Source organism: Lytechinus pictus, chromosome 5 (assembly GCF_037042905.1).
Source record: "Lytechinus pictus isolate F3 Inbred chromosome 5, Lp3.0, whole genome shotgun sequence".
NCBI classification, from domain to species: domain Eukaryota; kingdom Metazoa; phylum Echinodermata; class Echinoidea; order Temnopleuroida; family Toxopneustidae; genus Lytechinus; species Lytechinus pictus.
Window position 1 is genome coordinate 26,053,556 of NC_087249.1, and position 23,287 is coordinate 26,076,842.

At 36.9% G+C, this 23,287-nt stretch overlaps 1 protein-coding gene across 1 annotated transcript; it reads right to left on the bottom strand.

The window, feature by feature from the left end:
* Positions 1 to 5,960: 5,960 nt before the first annotated feature.
* LOC129262210 (arylsulfatase-like) lies at positions 5,961 to 18,197 on the bottom strand. Its single transcript, XM_054900293.2, has 6 exons — positions 17,191 to 18,197; positions 14,296 to 14,445; positions 11,080 to 11,192; positions 9,129 to 9,351; positions 7,636 to 7,800; positions 5,961 to 7,205 (listed from the first exon to the last, which is right to left on the bottom strand). The coding sequence occupies exons 1-6, from the start codon at positions 17,519 to 17,521 to the stop codon at positions 6,529 to 6,531; spliced, it is 1,659 nt and encodes a 552-aa protein (XP_054756268.2). The 5' UTR covers positions 17,522 to 18,197; the 3' UTR covers positions 5,961 to 6,528.
* Positions 18,198 to 23,287: the final 5,090 nt, after the last annotated feature.

Sequence of the window (23,287 nt, forward strand, 5' to 3'; positions counted from 1 at the left end):
AGACTTGCAGAAACTTCTTCTTCTCTTCCTCCTCTTCCTCCTCCTTCTTCTTTTCTTCTTTTCTTCTTCTTCTTTTTCCTTTCTCAATCTCGCTTATAAATTTTTCATGGTTTTCATCTGTATGGAGTGCCGACATGCTTGAAAAAAAAATAGTATCATACTTTTTCATTCAATATAGTCAAACTGTGCTTTATCAAAATGCCATGCATGGATTTATGAGATGATAGTTGATCGTAATCCCTAATCATATAAATTTATACAAAAGAGTAATGAGGCAAAAATTTCTAAGGGGCCAGGCATGGCGGTGTATGGGGGCAAATTTTTCGAAAAAGCAGCGAGTGAGTGTAGCGAACGAGCAATTTTTTTTTACCTTTTCAATACAAAATCTAATTTTGTGTAAGATTTTGACATAATCTTGAAAAAAAATTACATTTATTTCTATTTCCCCTATCGTTTCCATTATTTTTTGTTCACTTTTTTTGGTCGTAAAATTTGATTTGGATCAGCCCCCTATGTACGCCAGTGAATTTATTTATTTATTTATTTATTAATTTTATTTATTTATTTATTTCTGATATTTTGACAGGGTAGCCCATTCACCAATAAGTAGTGGTCTTCCATGGGGCCCTGAATAACAATAAACATATTTACAAAATGCATAACATATGTACAGAATGTTACGGCATTAAGATTCCCATAAGGATTTGAATGTAAAACGAAACATTAACAAACTTAGCAGCAAACAAAACGCAGACGGGCACTCGTTTGACGTATAATCAAATATCAATAAATCAAATTAACTAAGAACGACATCTTGAAAATACTGATAATATACACCAAATCATCAAGGTCATGCTAACACAAAATACGCACAACAGAGGATGTTCCGCGAGTTATTTATAAATTACAAGTTCTTCTAAACATTATCTTAAATGAAATGACAGAAGGAGCTGTTCTGATTGAATTACCAAGCTTTAAAATACTGAAGATACAATTGGACTACACTTATAACAATCAGTGCGAAACTTGGGCACGCGTAAATATCCACTGTCTCTCTGTCTGGTATGATGTTCATGTACATCATTTGGATTGGTTAAGTTTACCTGAAGGTAAGAAGGTGCTAAATTATTAACACATTTATATATCATCAAAACGCGACTGAGCTCAAATCGTTTGTCTAGTGTCATTCATTTAAGACTTGCGAACAAATCAGCCGACGGTGGGTCGTATGTCTTGTTCAATATTATTCTTGCAGCCCTCTTCTGAATTTTTTGCAGCTTAATCGTATGGGAATATAATCTATTCGACCATACAGCAGAACAGTAATCAAATCTTGGCAACACTAAACTGTTATAAAGCAAATTTAAGGACTGCACAGGCAAAGAACGTTTCGCTCTCTTTATTATGCCAATAATTTTCTGAGTAAGTTTACATACATTTTCATCTTTCTTCATCTATCAAAACTCCTAAGCATTTGGTGAATTGAACTCTATTTATCTAATCACCGTTTAACGAAATCGTGAAAGAATCTATTTTCCTGAGATTAGCAAGAGAACCTTTTATCATGACACAAGTTTTTTCAGTGTTGAGGACGAGCTGATTATCTTTAATCCATGCCATGACCTTGTTTAATGCAACATTTAATTTTTCTTCCAAAACTGTCGCATCATTCGCACTGACGGTAAGTGTCGTGTCGTCAGCGTACTTTTATCTATGATACCTTCATGAATACATTCAGGTAAACTATTAACATATATTGAAAATAAAAGGGGACCTAGAATTGACCCTTGTGCTGGCACGCCTAATTTGACGATTGAAGGGTGCGATTTGGCTCCTTTGAATTGTGTCACTTGTTGTCGATCAAATAAATATGATTTGAACCAAGTGATAGTCCTATTACTGCAACCAATGCAAGCTTATTTCTTTAAAAACAGCTCATGGTCCACGGTATCAAAGGCCTTCCGAAGATCTATGAACGCAACTCCAGAAATTAAATTGTTATCAATGTTTAACGACCACTGATTTACAAGCATTGCAAGGGCAGTATAGTTGTTGAATGCGTAGGCCGAAAACCAGATTGATTTGGGTGTAATAAATCATTCACGTCTAAGAATTCACCTAGCTGTTGGTGAACAGCCCTTTCTAAAATTTTACTCACGATTGGTAATATAGAAATGGGGCGGTAATTATTCAACGAAGACATATCACCAGATTTAAATATTGGTACTACATGGGCCTTTTTCCATTCACGAGGAACAACTCCAGTAGAAAGGGCTTTGTTAATAATATCACAAAGGGACTCTGCGTCTGCGATAACACTTTTTGTCATCTTTAAAAGTTTGCAGCTGACATGATCTTCCCCAGTTGATTTATCTATACTCAGATTATCAATCTGTTTCAAAACAAAATCTCTAGTAATCAACTTAAGCTCAAATTGAGAGTGAATTGAACCAACATTTGTATCATCTTCTACTTGAACTCTCTGTTGAGACGTATCCCTTTGCAGGTCCTTAGTAATATTAGTAGCATTTGAAATGAAAAATTCATTAAATGCTTCAGCAATATTGCATTGCCCGATACATCTGTTCCATCTACGTTTATGGTGTTGGGAGAAATAGGTAATGACTTGGGCACAAGTTCTCTCAAACATCTCCACATTTTCTATACTATTGTTATGATTTTCTGAAATCTGGTTTGCATTATATTCTTTTTGACTTTTTCTCATGAGATGAATAACTTTATTTTTCAGAAATTTGTATGTGTCCCAAATATCATTATTTTTGTTAGCTTTAACTGTTTTTAGAAACTTATCACGTTCCTTCATTAGCTTGCCGACCTCGTCAGATATCCAAGGACAAGCTTTTTTTCTTATCCGCTTTTTACAAAAGGGGAATGTGCCTGTTGATTACATCATTGAAAAAAAGTCAACCATACATCCCAAGCAACATCAACATCATCTATATCTTTTACGACCTGCCAAGGAATATTTCTCAATTCACTATAAAATGTTTCCTCATCAATATTTTTAAATGAACGAAATTCTGCATATTCGGAATCTTTATACATCTTAGCACTGAAATCGCGAATTGTATACACCAAATAATGATCACTTATACTAGTTTCAAACATTCACCATTCACTGTATAGTTCTTTGTCTGATACAAATATCAAATCAATTAAAGTGGCAGAGGTATTTGTAACTCTTGCAGCAGTATGTGTGTAGGCATAAAACTTTTGCCATAAAAACTCTGGCAAACAAAATTATGCCATTGAAAACTACACATTAAAGAGACTCTGGCAACAAATTTGCCAGGGTTTTTATGTCCAAAGTTTTATGCAACGGGTCTGGGGAGCGTATAGTAGTCCACCCCCTTCCCCATAAAACAAAACAATTTATCCTCATTTGAACAACCAAATGAAGCTGCAGACTTCTTTATTGGAAACAATATTTACGTATTATTATCGCTTTAAAAATGTAATCTAATAACTAATGATAGCCATCGATGTATAAGTAATGGTTTATAAACATGAAAACAAGTTCGTTGATGATTAAAGTCATTAGTGTATTGAGCCAAAGATTTTGGGTTACACTTCATAATTCCAAAGGTTCTTTATTCCGAAGGTTCGTAATTCCGAAACACGTAAATTGCCTATACCTCGATGTTCGTTAATCCGAAAACGTAAAAGGGTTCGTTAATCCGAACATTTGTGGCTTTATTCCGAAGGTTCGTTTTTCCGAAGGTTCGATAATCCGAAAACGAAATAAGGTTCGATGTTCCGAAGGTTCGTTAATCCGAAAACGAAATAAGGTTCGTTGTTCCGAAGGTTCGTTAATCCGAAAACGAAATAAGGTTCGTTGTTCCGAAGGTTCGTTAGTCCGAAAACGAAATAAGGTTAGTTAATCATTTAGTTTTCGGACTAACGAACCTTCGGAATTACGAACCTCATTTCTTTTTCGGATTAACGAACCTTCGGAATTACGAACCTCACTTCGTTTTCGGCGGAATAACGAACCTTCGGAAATACGAACCTTCGGAATATCCGAACCTTCGGAATAACGAAGCTTCGGAATTACGGTTGTATGCGAGATTTTGAGGGTGCTAGATATAGTGCACATAGGGCAACATTTCTAAATAGCTGCGGGCGAGCGCGCAACATTGTTTGACCTTTCTAGGCCTGATACAAAAATTTGATTATAAATGTAAAATAATCTTGACATAATTTTCAGAAAACACTAAAATATTTCACCCCTTTCCTATCTTTTTTTTTTCTCTTTTCTTGGCCGAGGACAAGGGTGAGGCCGAGTCAGCGGAATGTGAGGCCGAGACTGAGGTCTGGCGAAATCGGCCTCGAAACTAAGGCCGGACCTGATAAATATTCATGAAGACATGCCTAGAACTGTTTCCCCGGAATAATGCAATTTTTTAAAATTCAATAACTTTGTAATTTGTTATCCGATTTTAAATCAAATTTTCACCATTTTGCACTGCAAATTATACCATCCCTTAAACATATTGAAAGAACCATGCATGTCTGTGTGACATTCAACAGGATATGATGATTCGGAACGGAGGGGACTCGCTTGACTTCAGTTCGATACATCCATGCCAAGATTTATTGACCCAAATCTGCACAAGCAGAAATCAAAGCAATAGTTGATCATTATACCTGTATACAGAAATTACAAAGGGTACTCCGAGACTAATCAGAAGGGTTTTTCGCCATCGATGCAGCTTGGAAAACATGGAGAAGAAGGGGGGGGGGTAATAGACTTACCGATATTTTGTGTTCAAAATGTAGTGTTCAAAATATAATAGGGAGTTTTTACACCACAACGCGTATAACGCTTTCAAGAACATAGCAAATGTATGGTCAAATGCCCTTCATGGCAAAAAGCAACGAAGAAGTCTTTGTCAAAAATTGGCGAATCAAAACAGCAGTTTTGTCCTGTATTGACTCTGGACAAACGAAATATTTGCGTTTTTTTTTTCGTCAGCTCTGAAAATTAAGACGAACCTGCTGTTCCAGTTCACCAATTCTTTTTTTTAAAGCCTCCCAGATCATGCAGATGTTCATTTGACAGGCATTTTCAAATGTGTACTAGAATTCGTTCTGCGTCGCGTTATTTGTAAAAAGTCCCTTCTAGCATAGATTCCCGAAACATAAACATGATAATTATGATACCACACAGTAAAAACGCTGTTTACTATATGAACCTTACATTATTTGTTTAACCATTTAAACAATCATGTTCAATTTATTGAAATTTAAATATTGAAAATTAAACTTTGTTGCTTAAGATTTAAACAGTTGTTTAAACTGTTTAAACAAGGTTCATATAGTAAACAGCGTTGTATAATTTTTTTTTACTGTGCATGGATGCCTTTTCGGGTTTGACAATCATAGGACGTTCAAAGAGTCTAGGACTTATGATTGTTGAGAACTTCGACAACTGTACAAAAATTACGATTATTCTGAGATTTTTTCTTTCTTTTCTTTCTCTAGTGTTGTCGCTATTTCTCCGTCTCGGCTCTAGGTTCTCATTCCCTTTCTACCAATCTCTCAACCCCTCCATCTTTTTTTCTCTCCTTTTCTATATCTTACGCCTTTTCTTACACCTCACTGCCCTCTCTCTATCTATTTATCTTTGTCCCTCTTCCCATACCTTTCTATTTCCCCTTCTCCCTGCTATGAACATAATAAACTGCGCCTATGCAAGTAAAATTTGAATTTTCTCCTATTATTTGTTCATCTTTATACGCAACTCCATTATTGTAAATAATGTTTGTGTTGAGACTCTCATACTCCCGATCGAGGGTAGATAGTTTAATCTTATCTTATCTTGTTTGTACGTTCACTATTTTCTTTTATAAGGATCAAGTCATTATTAATGTAATAATTAAGTGACAATTAATTCACTAACAATAAGGATACAAAAAAGACAAATTTCGAGACAAAAATTGTAGTCAATATAACTTTAGTTTATTTTTATCTGTAACATGGTAAATAGCTCGGGTACTCAATGCTATATGGAAATGATAAAGCTAGAAGACATCGGATAGATAAGCATGACTCGTGTCACTTCTCAAATGAATGTATGGGAATTGTTGAATCAGGAACTATAGGTTATTTCGTCTTTTTTTCTCATTATTAATCATCAACTAATGCAACTGCATGGCCTTGCTATACATGTACAACGAATACCCATTATCATGATCATGATACCCAAAAGCCAATTAATTCTTCCTCCAAATCATAAGCAGAGTCAGGAATATTTTCAACAAAAAGTTCACTGAACATCAGAATAATCAAGGGGTTAGACAAATCAATGCTCAATTTTGATTCTTAATAGAGGAAATTAGGCCTACATAAGTAAGATAAGATATACCATTTACCTTGACAAAGAAATACTATAGTATCCGAAAGTTAGAAAATATCTTTAATAGAACATTGGAAGATATCAAATAAGGGAGGGTAGCATTGGTCAGTCGTTTGTCACGTATGGACGGGTGCAGATCATCAGGAACTCTATGGTTTGAAGTACCTTGCAGATGTTTCAACAAGATTCTGGTAGCATTCTGGCATACCTGATTCTTGCGTATAGTTGCAGACACAGTCAGTTTCTGGGTTGCAACATGGTACGATGGAGTGGTCGAGCGTATCAAGTAGAGACTCCCCTTTGACCAAAACAGCCCTATGCGCCTCCACTGCTTCCCTGATGGTTACGTATACATCTTCGTTTCCGCAGGCTTCCAGAGGATACGCTTCGCCTGGGTCCTTGTGGAGGTCGAAGAGAAGAGGTGGGTCGTGCTCGGTCACGCAATCTCCCTCGCACTCATTGCAATCGAAGTAGTCCTCTAGCGGGAAACCACCTGCGCATTCTTCACCGTACTCGTGCTGGGCGCGGACACGCTGGGTTTTGAAATGGGCCTTGTACTTGCCGACGCGGACGGCCATCAGGTTGTCCTTGCAGTAATAGAAGAAATTATCATGGGGTGATGAAGCGCCGTTGAGGAGGACATCCTTGATGCTCTTTCCGTCGTAGATACGGTCTGTTGGAAGAGTGGTGCCGCCGAGGTCAGCTGCGGTAGCAATAACGTCCATTGATGTGACGAGTTCGTTGGAGACTCCAGGAGCAATGGTTCCATGCCAGTAAACAATGTAAGGGATGCGGTGACCGCCTTCCCAAGAATGGGACTTGCCACCTAAGAAAAAAAAAACATAAATGGCATTCTCCGTTATCAATATTGTCAAAAACCGCTTGCTCCACCTTAACTGGTTGCAATTCTTTAATTTCGAGTAATGAGTTATAACAAAATTGGCTTAAAATCAATAGCTTTTTGCCATGACGTCATTTTGATTATGAATTCAATTTTTATACCTTTGAGAGGAATGGAATAGCCATAAAATTTGACCAAAATCTCTATATGAAGATTCAGAACTTTGTACTCCAATTTCTTTCATGATTTAGTTTTCTTATTAATAAAACGTTGTACTAACGTTTTATTTCAAATTTGGGTCATAAGTTAATATGCTGATGGACTTTTGAACATTCCAGGGCACAGGCGGGTTGGTTTGGTTGTCCCGCAAATATTTAATGGGGGTGGACTGCCCACCACACGCTATTGCTCTTACCTCGGAAGATGTTTGCATCTCCTCCTTCTTCGCAGTATTCACGATGAGGTCCGTGGTCAGAGATGAAGAAGATGATGGTGTTGTCGAGGATACCATTTTCAGTCAAGGATGCAACCATTTTCTCAACAGCATCGTGCATTTCCAGAAGGTTATCACCGTAACGGCCTTGTTAGTTAAAAAAAAGATAAAGGAGCCTTAATATTGTTTCATGGATTTCTATAAGAGAATAGTGATCGATGCTCGTATTGGATTCCTCACACTTCTTAAAGAATTCGTAATACACATCAATTGTAAAATTGTTTCCTGCAAAAGTTTGTACATATTATAACATGAGATGGGATTGTTTAAAACTCTACCGATCCCAAATCAGGAATACTAGAGTCTCAACACGAACATAGGTTAAAAATAATGAACCATCGTACCAAATGCTAAAGATAGGCTTTAAGAACTATAAGAAGACATACATAATTATCTCTCTAATGGAAATTAAAACCAATACCTTAGTATTCCTAATGGAAATTAAAACCAATACCTTAGTCATGTATACTCATTCTAACGAGACAAGATGATGCCAACTCTCATCAGTTAAATCAATGTATCCCTCTTGTCCATAATTTTCCAGCATGGTATAAAACTGTCTCCATGCTTTAATTTATGTACAACGATGGCGGCATGGCCTTTAAGTTCTAGAAATTAGCATGGCCCTAGGAAGCGGGGGCAGCACCCTCTGGAAATCTGGTAGGTATACTAAATAGTAGACATGCAGTCGAAATCATCTCCATCTTGGAGTGAAAACTTTTTTGGAGGGGGAGGGCTTGCCAAATTTAAACCAGGTCTACCTATTTAAAAATCGTTCACAGAGCCTTGTAAATTGGTCACACAATCCTTGTTGTTTGTCAAACGACCTTGCTTCACTCTTTCTTCTTCTCCATAAATACAACCTGGTATGCATGTTGTGTATAGGCAACTGCTGTCGGCACAAACACATTTCTAAAGTCCTTTTTTTTGTCATTTGGCGAATTTTTATTTTTTTTTGACAAGCTAAGTTGACACCATACAAAGGGTGTGAGGTCGGTTTCAATGCTGTTGTCCTTCGTGGTCTAGACGGAAAAATAAGGAGTCACAAACAATTGGAGGCCAAATTTAACAAAATGATGAATCGGTACCCTCCCCCACCACCGATAGAAATATTTCACAATCATAATTCATAGCTGTAATAAGCCCCCTTTTTTGTGTTTATGAAATGTTCTACTGTCTTGTTTTATGCTACGTAGGAATCCATTGTCAGGGACTTTCTGGTGCTATAGGTTATCGTTTCCGTAAGATATATGCAACTTTGCAATTATCAAAACTGCCATGGAAATATTGATTTCGACTGGCTAAATAGTCGTTACCATGGAAGCTACTACATTAAAGCTGTCGCAGATGAGGAGCTCTTTATTATACAAAGGGCCATTTTCTTTTTTTTTTTAATATTACATTATTGCACTTACCACGTCGTGAAGTGCAAGCGAATTCGTCACTGGAGAAAAGACTGGTGTGCATGTGAGCGAAGGCCACGTAGAGAAAGAAAGGATCGGCTGCGTTGTCTTCCATGAAACCGATAGCATCGTTAGTGAAGAGCTGGGTGAGTCCCTTATGCTGGTACGGTTGGGTCATCAGAGTGGCATTGTAGTAGAGGTAGCATTTGTCGCTATCGGGGAAGTCCTTGTGAAGCTATAAGCGCAAACGTGAAGAAGCACACAGAAATACATGTATTTCATTTAATATAAGAAGACAAATCAAATGAGGATTTTTTTTTCATATTCTCACATGGAGCAACCACCCCCCCTAAAAAAAAACACACAAAGAGGCGGTTCAACAAACAAAATAATAGTGATTGTTATGGCTTAAGCTACCGAAATCCTTGCATCTGATTGACTGCGATCAAATTGGTCAGTGGAAATCCCTTACTTCTTTTTCATGAAACACTCCCCAGATTCACAGCGGGCAGGTCACCCCGAATTAAACAACAACTTCTTGGCCCGTATTCTGAAGTCGGGTTTAACTTAAACCCCGGGGGGGGGGGGCCACTTCCATTCACGAGCTGATACCATGCGCGACCATGAGATCTCAAAAAGCACCCTAAACACGTATTTTCCATATTCTGAAAATGCACCCCTTAACAAGTATTGGCGTGTGAAACCCTACCCTTAACTAGGATTGGAAACAAAACGATACTATTGGCAAGTATTCCCTGAATTAATTGAACCCCTAAACAAGTACAGCGATATTTCAATGTTATGTCACGGACGTCGGTCGTCGGTTTTACCTTTACCTACAGTCCTACGTACATCATTGGGTTTAGTACAGCCGAGGCGCGCAAATCATACTCTAAACACGTAGTGTTGCCACTTCTGGAGCAAAAAGTACATCCTTTATAAAACATTTTAGTCTTGATTTTTTATACCCTCGCAAATTTGACCCTAAACACGTAACTTTCCAAGCGAAATAGATACCCTTTTTTCATTATTTCGGTGTTTTTGACACCCTTATTACGTTACGTACGTAACGTGCCCTATCTTGAAAAAGACATCCTTTTTACGTGTTTTTTTGGTCGCGCATGGTATCCACTCGTCAATGTAAGTGCCCCCCCCCCCCCGGGGACTTAAACTCAGGTTTAAAGTTGTGGTTTACGTATGGATAGCCAATTGTTACATAAATCACTTACAGTAGAGATATCATACTTCAGCTCATTTGGCTATCAAATCATTCATAATTGTCTAGGAAGTATAAATAGATGATTGTCTTCACCATCGATGAATCATGAAAGAGCACAGTAAACATAAGAAACATACAACTTAAATTTTTTGGGGATACTTTTGGCTTCCCATACTTAAACCACAACTTTAAACCTGAGTTTAAGTTAAACCCGACTTCAGAATACGGGCCCTTGAGTACAACAGTCGTCAGGGAGCTGTCCTATCAGATCATAAAACCCAGTCCTTCCAATTTTCGTCTAGTTTGATCTTTGTTGGTGAGATAATTACAGTGCAAATTACGCGGAAGCTTTGAGTAAGAACCTACATATATTCCTGACCATATTGAAAGATTAACAATGAAAACCCCTGATCAATAGAGTGAACTTGGCGATGTGCGCCTGCATGCACTCTATTTATGGGGAGGAGAGGTAACTAGATCACGTTCAAAACTGAGGGGTTCTTTCGAATGGCAAGAGAAGTGTTATAACCATAATTTACACACTATGTCACTATCAATAAACCTATTTGGCATTTGAAGTAAATTTTCTAATGCAATCCCCTGTTTGACTTGGTAGGTTGGTTCAGAAACCAGGTAATATGTAATGATACAATTGAGAAGCCATAAAACCATAAACGGTAGGGAACAACCCTTAACTATCTCCTTTACCACTAAAAACACATGTATATCGAGATAATAACTTACCCCGGTATCGTCACAAGACCAGCTGTTGGTGAACGGAAGATTATGCCCAACGAAATCGAATCCATGGTTGAATGGGAGATGTGCTCCATCTGTAGGTGAGTTCTCATTGATACCTGATGATAGCAAATAATAATAGTAAGATGATGGTATTTCATTCTTAAGAGGTAATAAATTTAATCACGTGTTGAGATACGCACTATAGATGGCTCGCGTTATAACTGTATAAAATCATGAATGTTGCTATGAGTAGCTGTTGATAAAACCAATCCTCTTTACAGAGCTCAGACGATGTCTCTCTGCGTTCATTCAAAGCTATTGAATGATACTATAGAATTAGATGCTTTCAAAAGTTAAACGGTTTTTGTTTTTCAATTAATAAACAGCCTAATTATGGTTACTCTAAACGATTTTTCTAATATTCGAAGGCCAAAAAGATAGGCTTCCGAACAACAGTGTTAGTCACTTTCCCAGCGGAAAATAAAAGAAATAGCTCAAAGGGCAACTATTACGAATAAATGACGTCCCTTACACGTTAAACGTGATTTTTCTTTGATAAATACTGTTGAGTCAAAGCCGAAAAACTTCTTTTCCAAGGTTTTTCCTTTCCATTATTATGAACAAATGGCTCATAATTTTCGGAGATGAATATTTTTTCTCTGTGATGAACACCTTTATCAAATCGTAATATTTTTATTCGAGAAACACTGAGTTTCCATAAACAAATATCGGATTTATCACCAATAGGTTCGATTTCCAATTGTTAAACCAAGGAGTTGGGATGTCTACCTCCCAACTTCTTGGTTTAACAATATTTGACGATTTGGCATACTGTGCTCCATTGAAGCAAACACCGAAAGTGAAAGCAGTAATTATGCCAACAGCATTAGGTTTAACATGGGTATTTTTGGTAACATGCTGATTTTTTTTTCAGGATAGGTCCGGAAATATGTCCATACTAAAAGTCCTCATAAATCCTCCTCGAGGTTTTTCCTTAATCCAAGATGGCGTCCAAAGTGGCTGCAATTCACAGAAAATGGACATAACTCACTCATATCCATCACCCTTGAAATCAAATTTCGGTGCATATTATTTTCATTGTTTAAAGGGGTAAAGATATATATTAATACAGGTTAGAGTGATCACAAGCAGACCAGTGTACCTAAAAAATCAAAATTGGATGTCTAGCGTGAATAATTAGTGAGCTATGTCCATTTTTGTGAATGACGGCCATCTTGGTTTACGGAAATTCCTCAAGGAGAATATAGGAAGACTTTTAATATGTTATTCTAGACTGAACTTTACCTGAAATTTATTTTCTTAAAGCCTATTTTGGCCCAATGATTTTGGCCTAAATAGTAAATACAGTTCTTTGAAAGCTTATCATGAAATGTCCTTGATGGATTTATATAAAAGGCTTTATATCTTACAGAAAAGTCCAGTTCAAAAGAGGAGTTTCCAGGCCACTGGTCTATTGTTAATACGACTTTCTGATTTATTACTCACTCGGCACTTTTATTCATATTAACACGTCCATTTACTATGGATAAAGATTTGTTTGCACCTAGGATGCAAAGTAGAACGCGAGAGAATTTAAAGCAATCTTTTCAAAACTCTTTACAGTTGTTATGTCGCTATATCATTTTAGGACTATCAAATCGACGAGGTGGATTGCACTAACTTGCAGTGGCGTTTAAGATAATTAATTGACTGTATCATTTATTTTATAACCATGTGGTTTCGTGATTTTAACCCTATACAATACATAACATCAAAGCTCATTTTAAAGTTATGTGTGGAAGAGAAAAGAGGCATTGATAAGTGCACATTATTGTTCATGATTTAATCCAAGGGCGTAGACGGGGGGGGGGGGGGTGGGTTGCACTGGGTGCACGTGCACCCTCCCACTGAAGCAGAAGGGTTCCGACACTGGCAAGTAAAACGATTTTTTTTTACCCCTCCCTCTGCTTCCAACAGCTGATTTTCCAAACTTTAGTTCCACCTCCCTTGGATGTGCATGCACCAAACAAGCCTACGCCCTTGTAATCCTTCCTCGCGTGATCAGTTGCAATCCGATTTTAGTAATAAAGTGCAATAGCCATACGTGGGATTCTTTGTCGAAACAAAATGTTACTATGCATGGATAAAAGTTCCAAACAATGTTAATCTTATTACGACCCAGACGAAGAATGTGGTATTTGTTTGTTTTTTGCATGTTTTTTTTTTCAAGGAGAGTTAGAGATGTAAGATATACTTAAGTTTGTTTTCAAATAATAGACGCAGTGAAGCAATGGGCATTATATCTTATCTCAAACAATGGATAATACCTCCCAATCAGTGGCGGATCGGGGGCGGGGGACACATCCGACCCTTGCCCCATGCACCCCCCCCCCCTTGAGAGCCAATGTCAATAATAATAATAGTAATATGCCGCCGTTCTTACCTGAAAGTTACAGCAAATATATTTAATGGGATTATTATGTCCCATACACAAGTGAGGACCTAACCCTGTATCCGCCCCTGCTACCAATGCTTTGGTAGTCTGGAAAGTTTAAACTGCACGGTATTGCACATTGATAATAATAATCTAGGCTGTTGCACCTTTTATTAGATGCATTGTTCAGGAAAGAGTCTTATATATGGATTGGAGATCATTCGACCGGTTTATATTCTGAATCAGTACTCGCTTCAAGGCCTTGGGGTGATTGTCAAAGCTTATCGTGATAGTAAGATGAATAGAAAGCGATCATAAAAGATAAGAACACAGATTACGATGCCCCTCACAAAAACACTAAAAAGTGGTATATATATATAATATATAAAAAAGGGGTACTGAAATAATATCACAAACAACATGTTCTAGCTTGCAAGATTTGTGTGGATGGGTGCTCTCTGAAGAATTAATTTTCATTCACTTTCCTCTTTTAATCAGCAGAGGGACTTCAAAGATTTTTAAAAGATAAGTCTAAGAGAGCGTAACGAAAACGAGATGAAAAGTGACAAAAGAAAAAAATCCCTGAAGAGAATGTGATGGGTTGTTTATAAAGGAGATGGTCCTTGGAATTTCTAGAAGCTTAGAGGCTTACCTGTAGTATTGCAGTTTATAAATCGCGGATCACCGTCAGTTAAAGGGGTTAAAGCCTATTTTTAACATCTTTCATTTCAGATTAATATTTGAAAACCTACACTTTTATTTCTGAGAATTAGATAATCCCTTACCAAGATGCCATTTTCCGACCATGCCTGTTGCGTAACCGGCTCCTTTCATGGCCTCAGCAATGGTGACTTCGCTCTTAGGGAGACCAGTCTTTGTCCAGGGCAGGAACACTCGGATCTCTCCATAGGTACCAATACGGATGGGGAGACGACCTGGGTTGAGTAAGAGGTTGGGGAGAGTGAGAGTAGCGAGAGTGAGGGTGTGAGAGAGAAAAAGGGGGACAGAATGAGTAAAAGAGGGATGGTTGAAAGTATTAGCTTCATAATATTTCAATAACTTTAATAAAGACGTAATGAAGAAATTCTATACCTTTCTAAATCATTGAATTACGTGAAACCCCATTTTGGGCGCAACTTTGCACCCGAAGACGCAGCTCTTAGCACCGTCTGAGGGCGCAGTTGACAACATTTTGTACCCTTATATCGTGCAGAGTTGTGCCCTTTAATAGAGGTGCAATTTTCATTTTGAAAGCCAAAATGAATGCTGCCTAGTAAAATATGTACTAAAGTTGCGCCTCCGAGGCAGTTTAATGTCATTTTGAGTGTGCAAACATGAACAAAACAGGTGCAATACGGTGTACCCATGGAGCTATTACATGTACCGCCCGCTATAAGATCCGACTCCGACGCGATTTTCGAACAAAATCGCAAATTTGTGCATTAAATTTGAAAGTTCCAAAAAGGAAAATCATTATATTTAATGGTTCTGCATAATGCTAGAAATACTAAAATGAGAATTCTGCTTTGCTGCAAGCCTTGTGGCTAGAGTAAAGTCCAAATTGGCTTCAGGTCGCAGCCAATGATGACGTCATTACGATCATTGGAATTGAATTGACTTCTATAGTCCTGTACAGGGAGGCAAGAAATACACTGCAATTTTCGATTTTGATATTCACCCCACTATTCGGAACATTGATCGTTCAGATTTTATAAGTTGAAATATTTGTATCGAAAGGCGTTGCCAGTGTTGTGCTAGGGCGCACATTTGAACTGTCTTTTCTTATTGTGAAGAAGAGCCATACTGAGCCAAAGATTTGAAAAGTCGCCGAAGTGTGTGAGTTACGAGTGTTAAATATTCCTGAAACTTACCATTCGCAAAGAGTATGAAAAAACTGCATTATTCCATGTACAATGCTATGTCAATTTTGAATATTTCTTAAAAGAGATATTATATAAAAGAATATGGGAATTTACTGTCGACTGATAACGTTCAGACCATAATTGATTATACGATACATGTATAATTTTATAGTAATACTTACAATTATAGATGAAATTGAAAACTTATTGTTTGAACAGTCTAATGTCTAGCGTTTGGCAATCGCCGTTAACGTATCTACAAGTATTGATTGATTAATTGTTTTATTATGTATTTCCATGCAAACAATAAAAAATACAGCATAAAATGAATTAACAATAATATTTCATTGTAAAATAATAATAGCCATTGAAAGGGAGTGGGCAGTCATAGTACACTGGTTTGAGAAGGACGCCCTCAAACAAAATGAGTATGGCCCTCATATATATATATATATATATATATATATATATATATATATTCGAAATGAAAATGATAGTCAAAACGGAAAGTTACAGAAAACCTGGCATGAATATTGATATGTCATGGCTCACTAATTACAGCTTTTATCGTAACACATAAACTTTATTGATTTTCTTGATCACTAATATTCATTTATGATTTATTATTGCTACTACGTCATAATACAAGAAATGACGTCATACATTATGACGTCTTGTTCATAATATGACGTCCCAAAGTCGCTAATAGTGCGCCGCTTGATTTTTTATTTGGATACGCTTCGCCTTTTTTGATAAACATTATTGTGACGTCGAAATGACGTTTTATTATTTATTATGATCTATGTTTTTGAGCCTAATGGGTCTCCATGACAATACGCCTAGTTACACAAGGCAATTGTACATGGAGACGAGGTACTTTTGTCATTCACTTGATAAAGACGGTATGTACTCGTCGAAAATTTGTGGACTTCAATAAATTTTGTTGGATTAAAGCATGAAAGTTTCAACCTTGTTTCTCTTATATATATATATATATATATATATATATGTATATACGAAAACAATAAAATCTTGATGATATACAGCTCGGCCATATGGAAAACATCAAGCATGTCAGGAAAGAATAAAAATACTACATTATGATAATAATCTGTAATCATCATCTTCATCATCATCACCATTATCACCACCATCATCAGCAGCAGCAGCAAAAACATCAGCAACAACACCAAAAAAAAAAGTAGGGGAAAGTATGGTATAACTTCGGTGATTGCACGAAACCCCCATTTTACATGCTTCAAGGCCCTGGTTAATAAGCAAGGTTGTTTTTCAAGACGTTTATTTAAAAAAAAATTGGCTTGTACTTTTTTTGGGTTTTTTCAAAGGAGAATGTAAACTTGGAAATGACAACAGTAGACTTTAACTTATTTGGCATCGTAGACTGCGAATCAAACTGACCCGACTTTTGTACAGCTTACCCAATCCCAATTTATCTTCCCCGTTTTCTTCTCTTTACAGTTATTTCGGATTACTTTTTGATCTTATGATTTTATATACCTTTACTCTATTAGCATCCGCTAATAATTAAGATAATAAACGTAAACTAACATCATTCAGCATGATATTTGCAATTATTCCTGGATACCCACACCCCCATCTCTTCATCTCTCTGCATTTTCTCTGTCTCTTTCTCCCCTATTGGTTTACACCCCCCCCCCCTCTCCCTCTTCCTCTCCTATCCCTATCTTCATCTTTCTTTTTCTTTTTCTTTCTTTCTTTCTTTCTTTCTTTCTTTATTTCATCTTCCTTTATATCTCCCACACTCTCTCTCTCTCTCTTTCTCTCTTTCCCTCTTACCTGTCATGATGGCCGATCTGCTGGGAGTACAGACTGAATCGCCCACATATCCATTGGTGAATCGCATACCTCCGGCAGCCATCTGGTCAATGAAACCTGGTTCCTGGGCTGGGTGACCGTAAGATGTCAGATCACCGACGCCCATATCGTCGGCGACGAGGAGGATGACGTTGGGTCGGTCCAAGGGATCACGGTATGCGCCACCCTGCAGGAGGAGGTCCAGCAATTCAGGGTGATCTTGCCTCAGCTGCTCAAGTAAATCTGGGTCGATTTCCTGAGCGGCAGTCAGGCACAGGACTCCCACCAAAAAGGCGAGGGAAGCAAACTTCATATTTCTGTTCTCTTGTATCAACCTGTCCTAGAGATATTGCTCCGAAGACAGTGCCGGCAGCACAAAAAGAACTGATCTTATATACACTCACGACTTTTCCAAAATTCACTGATGCAAATCGATTGATACGAATTGACGATGAATTATGCCTCCATTTTCAGTAGTATAGGCTATTCACTGGACCAACCGCGTCACACTTTATATCACCATGATCACGGTTGTTAGTCTTCAAATTCATCTTTCCATATCGTTTATTAACCCTATCTAGGCCAGGGTATTTTGGGAGTTTTCAGCCGTCGACCGCGCCGATAAAGCTCCAAATGTTCTATTTTTTGGTACAGAAACTTTTTGTGGTGTTCTTAGCAAGAGTACATGAAAAAATGCGATATCAGATCAATTATTTAATATGTATTATATTTTTTTGGCAATTTCTTATGTATTTCCCTGTTTTTTTGGGGACCCTTTGTTTTTCATTGTTTTTTCAATGAAATTTGTTGGGGACTCTTCTGAGATCATAAACAGTATAAAATGAATACATTTAGACCAGCAAAACTAAAAATAATCATAGATTTATGATTTATGGTTGAAAACACAATTTGCATTGACTTTGTACACAAAATCACGTTTTTGAGCAATTTTTGGTCTGACATGCACTTACATAACGTCATAAATGTACGAATCTCACTGTTCGTAGGTGATCGGTAGATGGGGCATTGATTTTCACGGATATTTTAAGAAGAAATCAAGTCCTCTTTGATAAACGAACAATGGCATAACGGGGGAGCAGGCTGCCTCCCGGGATTTCACTGGAAAAATAAAAACCCGGGAAAAGGAGAAAAGGGAGAAAGAAAAAAAAAGTAGGAAAGAGAGAAAGAAAGAAATAAAGAAACAAAGAAAGAAAGAAATAAAGAAAGAAAGAAAGGGAAAGTGAAAGAGAAGGGAAAGTGAAAGAGAAGGAAACGGGGAAGACGGAAGGAAAGCGGGAAAAAGGAAAGTAGAACATGTGAGAAAGAACAAATCATCTCGAAAAAATAATGTTTTATAGCATGATTAGTAAGAATGGGATATAAATTAAAAGATGACAAAATGGCAAAAAAAGTGGGAAATAAAGGTAGAATGGAATGAGCCAAAAAAGCCTAATTTGAAAATGAAGAAAAGGGACAGGAAAATAAGAGAAGAACCTAATTACACTACTGGGCTGCCGAGGATTGAATCAAGAAGGGGAAGAAAGATAGATGATGACATGTAACATTGTGTATGAAGTCTATCACAAGCTTGCTAAATTATTTTATGCAATAACGGTTGCAATCAGGGCAATTAAGTCCATAGTCAACGGCTAGACATGTCCCCTAAAACTTTGCGCTGACATGTTACTCTTTTATATTGGTCATTTTGGAGCAATTAATAACTGAAACTAAGGACATTTATGAAGAACACAATTGCATCCAGAATTTTAAAAAATACACTCAAAGGTGTATAACGTAAAAAAAAATGAACTGCCGTTTGCTGTATATGATTAGTGGTATACCTGAAATTAAAACCAATGTCATGATATGTACACTTTTATTTGATGCATGGAAATTCCTTTATTGTTGTAAAGCATCATGGAAAATGTTTGGATAATTGAAATATTTAAACAATAAACAAATATGGGGAAGTACAGACATTTTGATAAGGTTGGAAATAATTATAACTTTCTTCAGCTAAAAAAAAAAAAAAAAAACTAGTGGAACGCCTCTGGCAGACTTGCTTGCATTACGCGATTCGATTTATTAGCAGCAGTGCTGACTTTGAAAGCAGCTATTCAATAATTATTCACAAAATAAACAACACAATTATAAAAATGACCTTTGACCATGATCATGTGACCTAAGACGTGTGAAAAATAATCATTCATACCTGGGGTGATGATCCTGGAGGGGCCGGGGGCACACTTTTTGAAGCACTGAAAAGTGCCCTTTTTACGAAAGAAAATGCCCCCTCACGAATGTATACTGTGCCCCCTTTCACCTGAGGAGGACCTGTTTTAGGTGTTACAAAGTGCCCTTTCTTGTATGAGGAGGACCCGTTTTAGGTGTTAGCGAGTGCCCTTTCTCGTATAAGAGCAAATTTTTACCACCCCCCCCCCCTCACGAACATGTTCTGTGCCCCTTTCACGTGAGAAGGACATATTTTATGTATTAGCAAGTGCTATTTCACGTATATCACTGCCATGCAATTTTTATCAAAAATGCCCCCTCACGAACGTGTTCTGTTTACCTTAGAAGGACCCGTGTTATGTGTGAGCATGTGCCCACTGCCTTCTTGTGAGTGCCCTTTCTCGAATCATTGCCTCTTTTTACCCAAGAAAAGTGCCCCTCACGAACGTGTTCTTTGCCCCTTTCACCTGAGAAGGACCCATTTTATGTGTTAACGAGTGCCCTTTTATAACAAGAAAACAATATTCTCATTTATATGTTACTACTTAGGAAGGAAAGAAATGTGAGAATAATCCTACGTGACTTAAAGGTCAAGTCAAACCCAGTAAAATTTTGATTTGAATCAATAGAGGAAAATCAGACGAGCATAATGCTAAAAATGTCATCAAAATCGGATGTAAAATAAGAAAGTTATGACATTTTAAAGTTCGCTTAATTTTCACAAAATAGTTCTATGCACAATTTAGTCACAAGCAAATGAGAGAGTTGATGATGTCCCTCACTCACTATTTCTTCTTTTTTTTTTATTGTTTGAATTATACAATATTTCAATTTTTACAGATTTGACAATAAGGACCAACTTGACTGAACCATAAAATGTTAAACGATGGTAATTCAACATGTTCAGGGAGAAAAAAATCTTTGTTTCACAGGACAATGAGGAGATAATTAGAATATTTCATGTAACAAAAGAAATAGTGAGTGATGTCATCAGTCCCCTCATTTGCATACTGACCAGGATGTGAATACAACTGTTTTGTGAAATCAAGCAAAACTTAAAAACGTCATAACTTTCTTACTTTATATCCGATTTTGATGAAATTTTCAGTGTTATGCTTGTTGGATTTTTCTCTTTTTATTCAAATCAACTTTTTGTTGAGAGTTGACTTGTCCTTTAAAGAAAAAAAATGTTCTATTATAAAATTAGGTTTATTCATTTTTTTTCCTTACAAGAACCCCCAAAATCGGAATGGCAACTGATTTAGTGCATTATATATTCATTGCTTCAACTTATTTCATTACAAGGGAGACATATCACACATGTATTAGAAAATGAATCAATTATGAATTCATGTAATAACATAAGAAAAAGGATAGCGGTGATGTGACATCATCAGCCCACCTAATGAATATTAATGACGAAGTGCATATTAACTATTTTCACAGTATATTGCTAAACTTTAAAATTCAATAACTTCGCTTTTTGTCATAAGATTTTGCTACGTGAATTTTCTCTATTCATTTATATATGAATATTTTTAGCCTGGAGTACCCCTTTAAAGAGACACTTCGATGTACTGCTAGATGTTCTATACATGTAAATTGTAGATTAGTGTCTCCTCTATCGTTTCCAAGAGATCAATAAGCGGCTTTTCCATATAGCCCAAGACAGCCGTTTGCCTCAAATCGGGCTTCCAAGAGACGGAAAGGAATGGGGTAATTATGAACAGGGGGGGGGGGGGGTGGCTTTAATTTACCAGAAATTCTCTTCATGTATTCTTGCCTGTCTTCATACCTATTTGTCTTCCTCCCCCGTAATCACCGATTATCTTTGCTTCAACGTCTACCATCGCGTTCTTTACTCACTTATACTTTTAATTTTACAAGGACTTAATTCCCAGAATTCCGTAAATCGCTAAGATGTCTACATGGACGTTATGGTTGGGTGAAACACAGATGATAAATAGCTCCTCAGAATAAAGTTACCTGGATCGTGTCTTAAAAGATAGTTGGTCGTTTAAAAAGTATCCCGTATATTCCCGGGGTCCGTCTCGATAAAATGTCCATAGCACAAGACTGCCGTTTGCCCCAAATCGGGCTTTCAAGAGACGAAAGGAATAGGGTAATTTTGAACAGGGGGGGGGGGGTTAATTTACCAGAAATTATCTTCATGTATTCTTGTCTGTTTTCATTCCTATTAATCTTCCTCCCCCGTAATCACCGATTCTCTTTGCTTCACTAAATTCTACAATCGCATTATTTACCCACTTACTTATACTTTTAATTTAAAAAGGACGTCCCAGAATAAATCGATAAGATGTCTTCATGGACGTTATGGTCGGGTGAAACACAATGTACAGAGGAAACATAGCTCCTCAGAATAAAGTTACATGGATCGTGTTTTAAAATATGATTGTCAAGGATATTCCGGTCCCACTGGCCGAAAGACACAAAACGTATCCATAACATATACAGCGGACAAGCAAAATTTCGGGGTGGCTCCATCCGTTTTCATCCGCTTCAGACAATGAACAAAATGGGCCAACATTCACAGTGGACGGATGCTCGATGGATACAGACTATAGAGCGTATGAAACACGTATGCAAAAAGTACACAACGGATAACGTTTTCCAACGGATGGCAAGATTATTTTCCGATGTACATCCTCTCCGCATCCTATGTTTGCCCCTCTAAGGTATACCTTCCTCTACAACTTGGCAAGGTTTGGTGAAAATGACATGGGTTTTGACTAAAGTGCAGCATTTATTTTACTTCTCAAGTTTGTTATTGAAATTTGAATTTTTTTGAGGTTGAGTTTCTTTCCCGTAATTTTTAAGAACTGAGAGTGTTGTTAGACTTCAATGAGCAAACAATTGAAAGCAAAATAAATAAATTATCCATCTTACGGATACAATTATTGATCATATTGCAAAATTTGATGAAATCTTCATGGATATGCATTCCTCTACAATTTGGATGAATTTGATGAAAATGACATGGATTTTTAAAAAAGTGCAGATTACAAAATACTTTTTTAATTTTTGAGTATATTCACGTCTTTGAAGATTTGCTTTTTCCGAGTTTTTGCACAATTCTTGCCAAATGAGGACGCTGATGACTCCAAATAGATATAGTTTTACCACTTAAAAGACTTTCTCTTACTTTGGTATACACTTTGTAATATATCTTGAAAATTTGATGAAGTTTGATGCGGTATCCACTTAGTTTGATTTGATTTGATTTATTGATTTCCGTTTCACAACATAAGCATGATAAGTATAACAAAACAAGGTCGAAAATAATGCAAGACGTTATAAAATATATATAACATAATCTTAGATTTAAGGAACACAATTCAATAAATAACATTACCTAGTATGACAATTGTATTTTAAAGTAAAACGGAGGGTCTTGCCGAAAAAAGCAAAGCTTGTACAAAAAGCAAGCCCCTAAATAAACTTAGTTTCATTACAAAAAAAAAAAACACTGGGTCGTAATGATATAAAGAATTTTAAGAATAAATACAATTTTGGTGCATTTTACGAAAAAAAAAGTAACTGATGTGAGAAATATTTTGTTTTATAGCATTAGGGAGAGAGGGGGAATGTGAGGGGGAGAAGAGGGGAGGGACAGAGAAGTGCAGGGTACATAACATAGAAAGAAAGCGGGCAGCAGGAGCAGGTACTTTGGCTAGTTGCAATTTTAAGAAGAAAACAGTAATAACAAATAATATTCAGTTATTCAGCATGATCTGCTTGCAACGAGTATTGCAAAATTAACATTTTTTTCAGTTTGCGTTTAAAAACATTTATATTAGGGGATTCTTTAAAATCTTGAGGCAGAGAG